This window comes from Strongylocentrotus purpuratus, unplaced genomic scaffold (assembly GCF_000002235.5).
Source record: "Strongylocentrotus purpuratus isolate Spur 01 unplaced genomic scaffold, Spur_5.0 spur5_scaffold_8, whole genome shotgun sequence".
NCBI classification, from domain to species: Eukaryota; Metazoa; Echinodermata; class Echinoidea; order Camarodonta; family Strongylocentrotidae; genus Strongylocentrotus; species Strongylocentrotus purpuratus.
In genome coordinates, this window is record NW_022145614.1 from 12497722 (window position 1) to 12513347 (window position 15626).

A 15626-nucleotide genomic window follows, 5' to 3' on the forward strand; every position below is an offset into this window, starting at 1 on the left:
GAGTCGTTACTTTTCTTTTCCTTCAAGATTTGCGGCTCCAGAGTCGTCAAGAGTCTTCATCAGGCTCGTTCACGCCGTCAATTAGAAGGATGTATATTTGGGATGCGCAGGGGCAGTGATAGTCCGAATCAGGTCAGGGACTTTAAACAGGCGAGTAGGCTACGAAAAGCCCGGATTGAAGGATGTTGTAACTTGTTTGGTGTTCAAATATCCTTAATCATGCCGATCATTTTGCCTGAAGGATTTAAAGCTAATCTAAAGCCCAATGATGGAAACGCATTTCCAGAGTTAATTCTTAACTGTTTATCTCGAAATAGATGGGTTATTTGATGTAGAAAGATACAAAAACCATACAAAAATTCATACGAGACCATGTGTTATAAACGTGGATCAGTATGGTACAAGTTTGAATTCCTCATCTGTCTAGTTCTCATTACGTAGGTATCTACACCAAATAGTTTGGCAGATAGGCCTATTATTTATTTGTGATCTTGATTGATTACCTTTTTTTATTCCATGAGGTTTTTTTTTCTTCTTAAAGATAAGTACTCAAAATTACGATTAAAAATGGTTAATAAAAGACGGGATTTGATCACATTCTAGTGGTTAGATTGCTAGGTCAGAATATTAACAACTGTTCTAGGAATGAAATAACTTAAGAGGTGGAAAGTTATGAACCTTTATGTTAGCCGATACTTGTTGTAGCCCATATTTCAACTGTTGATTTTTCTTCAGAATATTTACTCACGGTAACCGACTTTGAATGCAATTTTCCCCCAAAAAAACTAAGCAATTATATTTAAACGTCAATTAAACAGAACATATCAATCAGTGTAAAGAATTGAATATACAATTTAAGGAAATTATAGTGATAAATGGACAAAGAAAACAACGAGAACAGAAAATAAAGAATGAGAAAAGCGCTAGGAATAAAAGAAAAAAGAAGAGATGATGAACAAGAAAAGGTGAAGGAACCAGGACACCATCACATCTCTTACACGCGTTAGTCGTAGCATCGACACAATCTTTGATCTTGTATTGGGCTAAACTACGCCCCAAAGAAGGTAATAATTATGTTAGGAAGCACGATCCATCCAGTTAATGTGATCAAAACTGTATGTGATACTCTTTCTTCGCTTCTCCCCAGCTCTCTCCCCTTCCATCGCTTTCTCCCTCCTTCGATCTATATCTGACTCTATCGTTTTGACAATTGAATTTCTCTCTTTAATTTCAGGCTTTCTCTTTAGCCCATTACATACCGATTAAAATCCATTCTCAATTTTAAGTGTCTTATTTTCTTTGCTTCTTCTTCTTCTTCTTCTTCTTCTTCTTCTTCCTCTTTTGTTTTGTTTTCGTTAACATCTATTATACTTTGTTAATTACGTCGTTTGTACTGAGCATGCAGATAGCTGAATGTCCCTTCGCGATATTTTTGTCCATTTTCAATTCATTAAAAATCTTCTTTAATTCCCATCTCTTTTCCCCCTTCTCTCTCTCTCTCTTTCTCTTGCTCAATCCCTCTCTCCCCTCCCCTTTTCACCCTTCTATTACAACCTCCCTCCCTCTCTCTCTCTTTCTCTCTCTCACTCTCTCAAATTTCCCATATCTGATCTAATATGCAAGTCATGTGTCATGTTATCACATTATACATGTATCTATTACAGATTCCTATCAAGCCCTCCCGATGTGCTTTTCTTTTGTCTCTCTCTTATTCTCCGGCGATTCCTCGGTGACGATGTACTTTTTAATCTGATCAGGACTGGTTTCATGCGCTGCAGGTATTGCCATGGATACCCATTCGGGAGCTTCATGATAGTGTGATCGTAGAGATAATGGCGGAAAGGGGGAATGGACGTGTGGTTGGATTATGTTAGCATGAGCTGAAATAAAAGACAGAGGGGAGGGGAGGGGGAGAGGGAGGGAGAGAGAGAACAAAAATCAGCAAAGGAAGGAAACATAACAGTAGGCCTTGGGGAGAGAAAGATGGAAACATAGGGTGACAGAGAAAGAGACGGAGAGAGAAAGAAAGACATTAATACACTCGCACAAAGAATAACGACATCTTAGAAAAAGAAAGAGAGATGAGACAAAGGAGGAAAATAATGGCGAGTAAAAGCAAGAGAGCTAGAGAGAGCTAGAGCTAGAGAGAGAGAGAGAGAGAGAGAGAGAGAGATAAAGATAAAGAAACAGAGAGAAAGAGAAATAGAGACGGGAGAGGGAGACTAAGAAATGTCGTAAAGCATAATTATGAAATCCATCTCTGCATGAGCGGTTCCATGGTGTAACGGTTAGCACTCGAGACTCTGAATCTCGCGATCCGAGTTCAAATCTCGGTGGGACCTCATTTTGGTTCTCTGTTTTATCTTTAGTGTATTTGGTATATGTGTAATGTGTTCAACAAAATAGAAATGCTTCATTTTGCTCATTCTAAAACCAAATGACAGTCTAAAGAGTTGTTGTTTCTTGATCTACGCACTCAATTACTTTTATTCTATCACAGTTGTTGTCTAAGACCCCGTACCGTGCAGTGACACTGACTCCGGACGAAACAAAAAATGTACGTAAATTATTCAATTGCGTATTGGAACATGAAGTGGAAAACGGTCATCACAATCTATAACTGGACAGTTCGGTCACTTGTTTTGTTTAACAAATTGAATTCAATCAATCCCTTGAATTGTAACTTTAGATTGAATTATATTCGATTGAATTAACATATTTGTTTCAAATCACTGCAAATTGTGCACGTAACCTGCCTCTAAATATTGAGTACTCTGTAGCATGAAACGATCCATGTATATGTACATTTCGCAATTGCTTCTAAAATGGTCATCACAATTTATAACTGGACATTCGGTCACTAGTTTAACAAATTGAATTCAAGCAATCACTTGAATTGTAACTCTAGATTTAATTATCCAGTTCAATTAACACCCTTGTTGCAAATCGCTGCAAATTGTGCCCTTTACCATCTTCAGAATATTGATTACTCTGTAGCATGAACAAATCCATGTGCATCTCACAATTGTTTCTAGCTTTTACTTCATAATTCGTAGACACACATAATATAAATATAGGCCTGCACGCATTTCAAGCTATCCCCTTTTAATCACGTGCTAAACTTGTTCCTTTCAATTAAATCGATAGTTGTTTGTTTGTTGTTTGTTTTGATTTCCGTCATATGAAAATAATATAATTTTTTTTTAAATGACATCAATTATTCTCCTGTATAATACATTTGATAATAATTATTCTACAATCAGTAGTACACCCTATATTGATACCAAACAAAAAGAAGATTAATTATGTAATTGAAAAAAAACTCTTGTCCGATCAAAACTTCATCCAGTAAAGCCAATTTACTTAAAGGTCTTTCCCCCACATGCTTCTTTCCCATTGGTCAGCTCTCAAATATTCTACCAGGGTCGTCTTTAATTTTTTACCTTTTCCCGGATTTTTGCTGGTCGATTCTCGACCTAAATCAAACAATGTGAGAAGCTATCTGTTCGCTATACGTGACCGTGCATATATCGAAGAAGTACTGGACTGGCAGAACAATCGCACGTATTGCGTTTTACTTTTTCACCTATATATCACGCAAATTTTGTTAAAGGAAAAAATCATACTTTATCTGATATTTTAGGATAGATTGAAATTTTAGCTTTTTAAAAAATTATTGTTCATCTTTAGTAATCTTGCGTGCTTCTAATCTGGGTAAAAAAAATACTTTAATTGTTTAATTCAGATGAGAGAAAATGGTGCTAAGGTAGTGACTTTAATGATAGATGTACAATTAAAAATAATCTGAAAGTATGAGTGAAAACAGAGCATTATTAATGATAAAAATTGGGGAAAACTGATCTAATCGATTCCTTAATTCTCCCAATTATATCATTACAATTTAATTATATTTTAGGTGAATTTAAATTGTCACAAAGCAACATTATTGGCTCTATATACCATTCCAGACATTAGTGTTGACATATTTTTAAAAGCCTGTTTTATGTCTTATTTTCATGGCAAACCGTTCAGGAAAATTCAAATATGGTGCGGAGAATTTACTGTTTGAGGGTGTTCACAGTGATGCCTTCAAATAAAATCATAAATAAATTTGTGGTGTGAGAATTTTTTTCAGGATAGAGTGCATGTTTAGAGGGTAAGTACAGCAGAAGGAATATAATAAGTAACATTTCATACAAAATTTACGCGCTTTTTTCATCAACCTTCAACAATGTTACGGAGTCAGACTTTTTTTTTATTGTTGTTGTATTTTTTAAGGATTTGAAAAATAAAATTCCAAATGCAAATACACAAAACATATCACAACATAACATTATCGTAACATAATTTATAGCGCTGAAACAGTTCGGAAGTAATTCAAGAAATAGATGAGGTATTTCCGACCGAGTAAAATAAAGACAAACTGATGAAAATTAATTATGCTTTTACACTCGAAATAAAGAAGTGGTTGTAAACCGCCATTTTCCCTTAAAGGAATCGTTCATAGTAGATGCCAAGGATACAATTAATTTATCTAGGTCCATCTCGGCGATGCAACCCATTTAATAATTCATAATTTTCTTCCATATCGGTTCTATAGTATAAAGATTCTATTTCCACGCGAACGTTAAATCGAATTATCAAGAAAAGAAATAAAACGGTATTGCATCGCACACGTCACAAGCCGGTCACTATTTATCTAGTTATGATAACAAAGAAGAGGCTTTGAGACTTTTCTTCCCTCCTTGTTTAATGTGCAAACGATGAAATATGAGAAGGGCGAGTAATCATTACTCATGCCGTTTCTTTCGACTGTTTCTATTGTTTTCGTTATATTTTAAGCAAGTAGTCCTTGCACGCGATTTGTGTGTGGTAATAAAATGTTATGGTCTTAATATGGAAGAAATCGATAGACCTCATGAAACCATATTTATTCTCGAGAACACAATAGCTCTCCAGGATAAATATAGTTTCATGAATGAAAGTGGGTCCATAGAAGTAAATGATATTTCAAAAGAACTTTGCGGAGCGGGAATGCAATATGTTACAGTGAGAGGAAGCGTATTTACTTTCTCAAAATATTATTTTCTTTCAACAGACTGATCAATCAGTTTTTCTATTCAAAATAGAGAAGAAGAGAGAAAGAAAGAGAAAAGAGAGAGAGAGAAAGAGAAAGAGAGAAAGAGGGGAGGAAGAGAGAGAGAGAGAGAGAGAGACAGAGACAGACAGAGATATAGAGAGAAAGAGACACAGAGATAGAGACACAGAGAGAGAGAGAGATAGAGAGAGAGAGAGAGAGAGAGAGAGAGTGTGTGTGGACTCCTAATATCTAATCATAGGTTACTAATTTTCTTTCATTTCTGTATTACTTAACTATGTAATGCTATCTAAAGTAGATGGTAACATACCCGTTTGTTTTCTATTTCCTGTCTCTTCTTACCAACTTTTTTTTACAGGATTATTTACTACTCTCTCTTTTGTGCTCTTTACCACTGAATGGATTTGAAAATGAAAAGGGGAACATATTATGAGCACATGCTTATTTCTTTTCTAATTGCGTTTTGATTTATGTAGTGTCATGAAGATCGCGTCGGTGCAAGAACGCCCTTAGCTCCAAATATTGTGTCGTCTGCTATTTTTGACGATTTTTAGCCTTTTTGAGATTTTCACAGAAATGGAATCTACATGACACAAGAATTCCAGAAATATATTTTTTGTTGTCTATTTCGAAGTTTCTGATGAGTTATGAGCAATACAACGCCCTCCCGTACTAGAGGCGTTTTAGCGCGGACTTCGCGGTACAAAATTGTTTGTGCAAGAACGCCCTGCCGATCAACATGTCGTCTGCCGGGGATTCCAGCCTACTACGTAAGCATTTAAATAAACAAGTTGTAATGTGCAGATAAGTCATTTATATCAGTTACTTATGGCTTTATGGTTGTTGAAAGTATTTAAGTGCCGATATACGTATTAAATGATTGTATTGTTGGTATACGGTACTGAAGAGTGTCTGGTAATGAACAAATTTAGTACACCTGTCCCACGTACTGTATATCGTGTCTTGTTATGGCGAATTCGGCTTAGACTTAGTCTACAATGTAAGTGTCGGGTCTATGGCGACCTTTGGCACACAAACATTGTAGCTATGAACATCTTTATTCGCTTATATAACAAAATTCATATGGTTATGATTAAAGGTGAATTAATATGAGGTGCATGTCTATCATTTTGTTTCATTAAATCCAAACATGTATGATGTAGCTAGAGTCTAGAATCTATGAACATTCGCTTAGACTAGATCTAGGCCTAGCCCTAGATCTATATTATAACAAAAATCATATGGTTATGATTAAAGGTGAAATAATATGAGGTGCATGTCCATCATTTTGTTTCATTAAATCTAATCTAGTCTAGATCTAGGGTCTAGATCGCTCTAGTCTGTACTAGAGGTCTATATATTATAGACGTCTATCTAGATTCTAGACTAGATCTAAGTAGACCCTAGGTCTAACATAATAATCATTTTTTTGTCATTATTAAACTGCATTAATTAATGTGTGATTGCGATGGAAGAAAAGACGCAACAGACGGTTTTCTAAGAAACGAATTTGCCATTCCGTGTCATGTTATAATCAACAGAGTTATGCAACTTTTGTAGTTTTTATAAATCTCACAATTAATGGCTGCAAATTGGATGTACATAAAATTGAATGGGGTGCACATACTTGCACATCAATGTTCTAGCCAAGCAGAGAGGTGTTAAATGTGAGTTGTTCAGATTTTTTGCATCAATCTTCCGAATATTTTTGAACAAGTCACGCAGGTATCTAGTTTTAGATTCTTGTTTATTATTTTTCATTTTTGTATGAAAAGTGTTGGTGTGCAGACTAGGGTACTATTGGAATGTAGATTTCAAATCTTTTCAACACCACATAGCTGAACAATTCAAATTTGTTAAATTGACTTCTGTTATTTTTTGTTTACAGCTGAAACAAATGGTATAGACCTGCTCATCCAATGGAAAAGGGATGGATCCAGGCACTATGTGGATTCGAAAGACGTTTTGTTCTTTTAGAAGAATCCATTAAGGAAAGGGACCAACGTGAAGATGAAAGATGAACGTGGGCGTTGGTGGGCAGGGAAGGTACTTCAAGTGATTCATCGTACATCATTAGGTAACTTATATATCATTATTTTGAGTTGTAGAAAATATCAGTCATTGAAAATGTTAGCCATTAAAACATCAATCTTACATAAAATACATTTCATATGATTGAATGAGGAAAAGAAAACATTTCCCATTCATCCCTCTTTTTCTCAACTCTGCAATCGCTAGTCAGCAAAACAAGTATTGAATATGAGTTCTCTCTTTTTAGACGATGCTGATAGTGTCAACACGGTTCCCTCCTTTGCCTCAGTGCAAAATGATGTCATTGATCCCGATGATATGCCTCTAAAGCACCTAGTCCATAATAGTAAGAAATTAACAAACATTCTTTACAATATCTGGAGGTGTACATTATATTTTTAATTATAGAAAATATCAGTCATTGTAAGTGTTAGCCATCAAAAGATTAATCTTACTTTATATACATTATCTCTTTTTAGAGGATGCTGATAGTGTCAACACAGTTCCCTATTTTGCCTCAGTGCAAAATGATGTCATTGATCCCGATGATATGCCTCTAAAGCACCTAGTCCATAATAGTAAGAAATTAACAAACATTCTTTACAATATCTGGAGGTGTACATTATATTTTTAATTATAGAAAATATCAGTCATTGTAAGTGTTAGCCATCAAAAGATTAATCTTACTTTATATACATTATCTCTTTTTAGAGGATGCTGATAGTGTCAACACAGTTCCCTATTTTGCCTCAGTGCAAAATGATGTCATTGATCCCGATGATATGCCTCTAAAGCACCTAGTCCATAATGGTAAGCAATTAACAAACATTCTTTAGAATATCTGGAGGTGTACATTATATTTTTAATTATAGAAAATATCAGTCATTGTAAGTGTTAGCCATCAAAAGATTAATCTTACTTTATATACATTATCTCTTTTAGACGATGCTGATAGTGTCAACACAGTTCCCTATTTTGCCTCAGTGCAAAATGATGTCATTGATCCCGATGATATGCCTCTAAAGCACCTAGTCCATAATGGTAAGCAATTAACAAACATTCTTTAGAATATCTGGAGGTGTACATTATATTTTTAATCATAGAAAATATCAGTCATTGTAAGTGTTAGCCATCAAAAGATTAATCTTACTTTATATACATTATCTCTTTTAGAGGATGCTGATAGTGTCAACACAGTTCCCTATTTTGCCTCAGTGCAAAATGATGTCATTGATCCCGATGATATGCCTCTAAAGCACCTAGTCCATAATGGTAAGCAATTAACAAACATTCTTTAGAATATCTGGAGGTGTACATTATATTTTTAATTATAGAAAATATCAGTCATTGTAAGTGTTAGCCATCAAAAGATTAATCTTACTTTATATACATTATCTCTTTTAGAGGATGCTGATAGTGTCAACACAGTTCCCTATTTTGCCTCAGTGCAAAATGATGTCATTGATCCCGATGATATGCCTCTAAAGCACCTAGTCCATAATGGTAAGCAATTAACAAACATTCTTTACAATATCTGGAGGTGTACATTATATTTTTAATTATAGAAAATATCAGTCATTGTAAATCTGCATGCGACAATATCATTTAATTGGTATGTGTTTTACAGCAAATGGGACATTGATTTTTGTTTTCACCTTTAATTGTCACACTGTAATATTGTACACATTATAATTAAAACATCATTCACATTACTTTTTGCAAAATTAATATTCAAAGGACCAAGTTTTTGGTGGTTTGAGGTATCTTTCTATTTTAGTATCATTTAGATTCATCTAATATTATTTGTATGCCACACAGTTAAATGTACTATAATACCAGTTTTCTAACAATAGCTATACATTGTAGTTATAATCTGAATTCAAAGCATAATTATATTTTTTACTTTGGTCAAATTCCTCACTTCTACAGATAATACTGGCCCAAATTTGCCTTTATCCATTTCTTAAATAAAGATGTCATTAAGAGAAATAGTTGTATTAATATAGATTTCCTGATATTCAAACCACATCGTTTTGTACCAGGACTGTATTACTGAAGAGCTTGGAAGTAACAAGTATGATTTCCAGGCAGTTTGATAGTTGAAGAATAAGGAAGATGCGAGTACTCCACACATGTTTAATTTTGCTTCCATGACCAGCCAAACATACTTTGTTTTTAATACAAATTTAATTTATTCACAACTTTCACAAGATTATTGTCTTTTCCTTGTTTATCATTTATTTTGAATGAACAGAAATGACAGGGAATGAACACCACAAGAGATGCGTGCATACTAATTGCAGAGAGGACATTTTTGCTGCATGCGTCTTATGCATGTCACTTTTGTGTGCAAAACACTTTATGGAGGATGACCACTGTGAGAATCATATTGAACTTTTGGTAAGATAATTTCTTGTGTGCTTTTTTATGCCTCCGTTACGAAGTAGCCGGAGGCATTATGTTTTCGGGTTGTCCGTCCGTCCGTCCGTCCGTCCGTCCGTCCGTCCGTACGTCTGTACGTACGTCTGTACGTACGTCCCGTTCTCGTGATCACGTTATCTGAAGAACGGATCAATGGATTCCTACCAAACTTTGGTCATATATGTATCTAGCAAAGTCGATGAACTGATTAGATTTTGGGGTCACGAGGTCAAAGGTCAAAGGTCACAGGGCTCATTATGTATGCAAAAACAGCTCGTGATCGCGTTATCTGAAGAACCGATGGATGGATTCCTGCCAAACTTTGGTCATGTATGTATCTTGTAGAGTCGATGAACTGATTAGATTTTGGGGTCACGAGGTCAAAGGTCAAAGGTCACAGGGCTCATTATGTATGCAAAACGGCTCGTGATCGCGTTATCTGAAGAACCGATAGATGGATTCCTGCCAAACTTTGGTCATGTATGTATCTTGCAGAGCCAATGAACTGATTAGATTTTGGGGTCACGAGGTCAAAGGTCAAAGGTCACAGGGCTCATTATGTATGCAAAAACAGCTTGTGATCGCGTTATCTCAAGAACCGATTGATGGATTCCTGCCAAACTTAGGTCATGTATGTTACTTGCAGAGCCGATGAACTTATTAGATTTTGGGTAACGAGGTCAAAGGTCAAAGGTCACAGCGCCCATTATGTATGCAAAAACAGCTTGTGATCGCGTTATCATTAGAACAGATTGATGGATTCCTGCCAAACTTAGATCATTTATGTATCTTGCAGAGCCAATGAACTGTGTAGATTCTTGGTTCATAAGGTCCAAGGTCATGGGCTCATTATGTATGCAAAAATAGCTTGTGAACGCATTCTCATTAGAACTGACAGATGGATTACTATTTAACTCTAGATATCTTGCAGAGCCAATGAGCTGAGTAGATATTAGGATCATGAGGTCAAAGTTCAAAGGGTCATATATGTATATGAGAAATTGTTTGTAATCACGATATTCTGAGAACCTGTTAATGGATTACAATTGAACTTGAATTTGAAAAATTTCTTCTGTTTTGGTTTGTAAAATTGCTCTATGACGGAGGCATCATTTTCGACTGCGCGCAGTCGAATTCCATCTAGTTTTCCTCATGGGTACATTAAGAATTGCAAAAAGTAATAAAGTGAATGCTTATCATGCAGGATCACATTACAGTACTTTATAATTGGATACTTTAGCAGTACATATGGAGCAAGTTCTTGTTGGCATCAATGACATGTTTGGAAGCAAACTGCTAGCACATCTCAGCTTTAAAAAAAAGAACAACATGTGTGGGTAAATTGAAGATATGTAGCTTTAATAATATGATCAAATTCGAATTTGATATAAATACATCGCGGTATATACATTTTCATGCTAACATTAATAGTTTTATATCAAGGGAAGTATTTTTACCCCTAAAATGAAACTCTGAAACCATTAAAATCATGTTATCCTTTTTGTTTCTTATTACAGAACGACCCCACCCTAGCCTTGATTGTTGAGGCAATACATTCTGAAATGCAAGTAGGAGGTGATCACATGGATGCTTCTACTCCAGCTCCTAATGGCCACAACATGAATGCTTCTACTCCAGCTCCTAATGGCCACAATATGGATGCTTCTACTCCAGCTCCTAATGGCCACAACATGGATGCTTCTACTCCAACTCCTAATGGCCACAACATGGATGCTTCTACTCCAGCTCCTAATGGCCACAACATGGATGCTTCTACTCCAGCTCCTAATGGCCACAACATGGATGCTTCTACTCCAGCTCCTAATGGCCACAACATGGATGCTTCTACTCCAGCTCCTAATGGACACAACATGGATGCTTCTACTCCAGCTCCTAATGGACACAACATGGATGCTTCTACTCCAGCTCCTAATGGCCACAACATGAATGCTTCTACCCCAGCTCCTAATGGCCACAACATGAATGCTTCTACTCCAGCTCCTAATGGCCACAACATGGATGCTTCTTAAATGGATGGTGGCGACATGGAGGCTTCCAGTGCATCAACTCCCGGCAGTGATGGTGATGGTTCTCGTTCAACAGTAAGTCTGTTGTATCATAAGGGTCCATGCGTAAATGCTCTCAGGTTTATTTGACTTGCAGTTTCCATATATTCTACATGAATGATATGGAAAGAAGTAAGAGGAGTCCAGAGGGGATTGGGGCACCGAAATCATACTGTTGTTGTACTGTTATTTGTTAATCTTATTGTGATTTCAACAGATTGGTGCAGATTTCATAGAGATGGTTTTTTCAGGATCTTGCCAGCGATTTAAAGAATTGCAAATTCAGAATTTGTATCAGTTGCGGCAGTGTATCTCTTTTGCGAGAAGGATGATCTTGTTGGACTTTGCAAGAGCTTAGTCATTCCAGTGTCTATCATTCTTTATATAAGAACTTGTCTTTACAAAGTATCCCAGATGAGATGCCTAATGAAGAGTAACTTGCGTGTTAGTTTAGCATGCAACCATACTGTTGTTGTACTGTTATGTGTTGATCTTGTTGTGATTTCAACAGATTGGTGCAGATTTCATAGAGATGGTTTTTTCAGGATCTTGCCAGCGATTTAAAGAATTGCAAATTCAGAATTTGTATCAGTTGCAGCAGTGTATCTCTTTTGCGAGAAGGATGATCTTGTTGGACTTTGCAAGAGCTTAGTCATTCCAGTATATATCATTCTTTTTATAAGAACTTGTCTTCACAAAGTATCCCAGATGAGATGCCTAATGAAGAGTAACTTGCATGTAAGTTTAGCATGCAACCATACTGCTGTTGTACTGTTATGTGTTGATCTTGTTGTGATTTCAACAGATCGGTGCAAATATTTAATGAAAATGCTTGATGAAACCTTTGTATCTCACAACAATACTTGTTGATATCCTTGAAGGTTTTTTTTTCCTGCCTTGTCATTAAAAATAATCATATAATCCACAAATTTCATCTATCTTGTCTTTTAGAGATATTAATATCAAAAACATCTTTTACTCTGATGGTTTTTCGAAATGTCAAGAAAATGTAGAATCCTTTCAAAGAATAATTTTTACAGTCGACTTGTAAGTGCATATTGAAAATTGCTGCTATATGGTTCAATGAATTTGACATTCATGTAGTAAAATATTCTTATTCACTGAAAGGAATTTCATTATGCTCTCTTCTCTTATTTCACTTGATGAAATTTCCACTGGAAAATCCTTGCCATAATATTATGTACAGAAGATATTAGATATTCATAACATACAAGATCATAATACACAACTGATATTCTGATAACAGAAGTACATGTATGTTCATTTATAGTTATGCTTTTCAGGTCTGATTAAAGTTTTGAATAATTTGGTCACATGTTGAGGCCTACAACTTTTGCCATTGCTTCTTAAAGTGAACGTGAACATTTGTATGATGCTGATAAGTAGCACATTTCTTCAACTTCCAAATACAGGTACAAGTGCTTAATATATATAGCATGGATGAAAAATTGTCCTCACATACTAGTCTTTGTGGTAACAACATGATGTTTTGTTTCTGAATGAATTGCCAATGTAAGTAAGGTTCAACTATTATTGTAGTTCTTGCGTATAATATGTATTGTACAAGATATTTCCATTTGACAAAACATATCTACACAACGTCTTTCTACACAGCAACGTAAGTTATGACCCTGTATGATGTGATTTAATTGTGCAAATCTATTTTTCTCTCACTTGAAGTTAAAATAGGTTATCTATTTCCAAAGAGTCTGGTTAATAGAAGTGCATTTATCTATAGCTTCCAGGTTACAACTCAGAAGAGATTTACAAGTGTTCAGTTAAATACTTGTCGAATGTGAAGGTAATCATCATCTGAAATGCATGAAGTGTCACTTCAAGTAAAAGGTCCCCCATTATTTACAAATGCAGCATTCAGTAGCAATACTTGCATTTTTAATGAAAATGATACTTGCTAATGATCATCTCTCATAATGCATAATTATAACCATTAAAAGTAGAAATTACCTTCTGGAAAGGGAATATAACCGTTCATAAAAAGTTGTGTGGTATACTGAAAGTATATTTGTATATTGTATGTGGACAAGAACATACACTGTAGCAATAACAATAAAAAATTATATGAACAGGTACATAATTAATTGACATGTTTTATGAGCGAGTATTATATGTTACAAATGTGAAACAGTTAAGTCTGCCTGGTTGCATTGTTTGAGCTCCTTCTATGCCATCGATCAGTAGTTGTGTATTTGTGAATGAATTGCTGAAATTTTAAAATATTATTAAAGCTATTATTATTGAAGTGAATAGCAGTAGAAGAGTCTTTAACATAAATATAGTGGGTAACAGAAGTTTGTTGATGATGATAATCAGTATTTATTAGGCCTATATATATATATATATATATATATATATATATGAATGAATTGTTGAGATCTGTAAATACTATATAGTTGGAGTAAATGCAGTAGAAAATTCTAGTCAGTAAAACTACTGTGTGACTGAAATTCTTTGCCAGTAATAATCAGTACTAATGTATTTATTTATGAGAGAATTGCTCAAATATGTGAATAATATTATTTTGGAGTAAAAACATGCAGCAGGAGAGACTATAATTAGACTAGTATCTGTATATTTAATCAGTATTTATAATATGAATGAATTGTTAATATATTTAAATACTATTAAGTTGGAGAAATGTAGTAGAAGAGTCTAGTTAAAATTACTGTGTGACTGAAATTCTTTGCCAGTGATAATCAGTACTAATGTATTTATGAATGAATCGTTCAAATATGTGGACACTATTAATTTGGAGTAAAAACATGCAGCAGAAGAGTCTATAATAAGACTAGTAACTGAAATTCGAATCTCAAAACTCTCAATCTGGAACTTTAGCAGTCCATGTATTTTCTAATAAGATAGTTTTCTAGAAACTTATACTTTGAAGACTTTCATACATCATTTTCTTCTATTCAACAAAGATAAGCCTTTCAAACTGACTGCCAATGAAATGTGATAATAATAATGATTATTTTACATAATGTGTAGCCACCAATGTCAAATTTATATTATATCAAAGCATAGGTGTTACTGTCATTCTATTTATGGATTAGATACAATGTACACGGCATAAGTCAAATACATTCTGTGATTTATCAACAGTTTTGAATTTTCAACAAGTTTTGAAATAAACACTTTCACTACTTGTTTAATACAAGATTGTATTGTGTTTCCATTATGTGTGTAATATAAAATGAGTATGAATGAGATTTTGCATAGTGAGAAAAGACAAGATTTATTATTAATTTAGAGAGAAAGGAAGAAAAAATATGACAAATCTAGAGAGAGAGAGAGAGAGAAGGGGGAGAGGGGGAGAGGGAGAGGGAGGGTACTGAACAAAAGACATGTTATTTGATTCTACCTTTTCATGTGGTTAATTATAATAAAAGATAGGCAATCACGTAATCAATAGAAAACTGATAAAAACAAAGGTCTAATATCGCGATCATTGAACCTTATAATTATTACGTGAAAAGAATTCAGGTAGATCAATAATGAAAGAAGAACTGAGCAGTAATAAAAGAGAAAGACTATCAAAATCGTTACATTTAACGATCTATGACTGCAGATTATGAGCTTGGACACAACCCTTGTACACGCCATACCTGTTACAAAACCCAATCAAGTTTGATCAAAATTGATTGAAGATTGGGAAAATGAGCATCAATAATTTATCAAACTTTATCCAAAATGTCACATATACGGACGGACGAACATACACAAGTAGTTATTACATAGTCTATCCGTGAATTTTGTTCATGCAGGCAGGAAAAAAAAGACCTTTATTATAAAAAATAAAAAAAAGAGAAATAGAAAAACAGCAGAAAAATCTGCTAAGCACATTGCGCGCACCATGCAATAAAGCCCTTCTGTGTACTGTACGTATAGGCAAGGGCCTTCTTGCGCAAATTCAAAAGCGCGCATTAGGCGATGCAATAAAGCCATTGTTAATGAACGCCCTTCTTGCGTAG

The 15626-nt window shown here is 34.8% G+C and overlaps 1 protein-coding gene and 1 non-coding gene across 2 annotated transcripts; both read left to right on the plus strand.

Moving 5' to 3' along the window:
• Positions 1-2270: 2270 nt before the first annotated feature.
• TRNAQ-CUG lies at positions 2271-2342 on the plus strand. Its single transcript has one exon. It is a non-coding gene; the product is annotated as a tRNA-Gln (tRNA).
• Positions 2343-7823: 5481 nt separating this feature from the next.
• Positions 7824-15256, plus strand: LOC105445213 (myosin light chain kinase, smooth muscle-like). The gene is made up of 6 exons (XM_030975927.1): positions 7824-7939; positions 8072-8170; positions 8303-8401; positions 8534-8632; positions 9384-9529; positions 11068-15256. Exons 1-6 carry the CDS (start codon positions 7912-7914, stop codon positions 11578-11580), a joined length of 984 nt encoding a protein of 327 aa, XP_030831787.1. The 5' UTR covers positions 7824-7911; the 3' UTR covers positions 11581-15256.
• Positions 15257-15626: the final 370 nt, after the last annotated feature.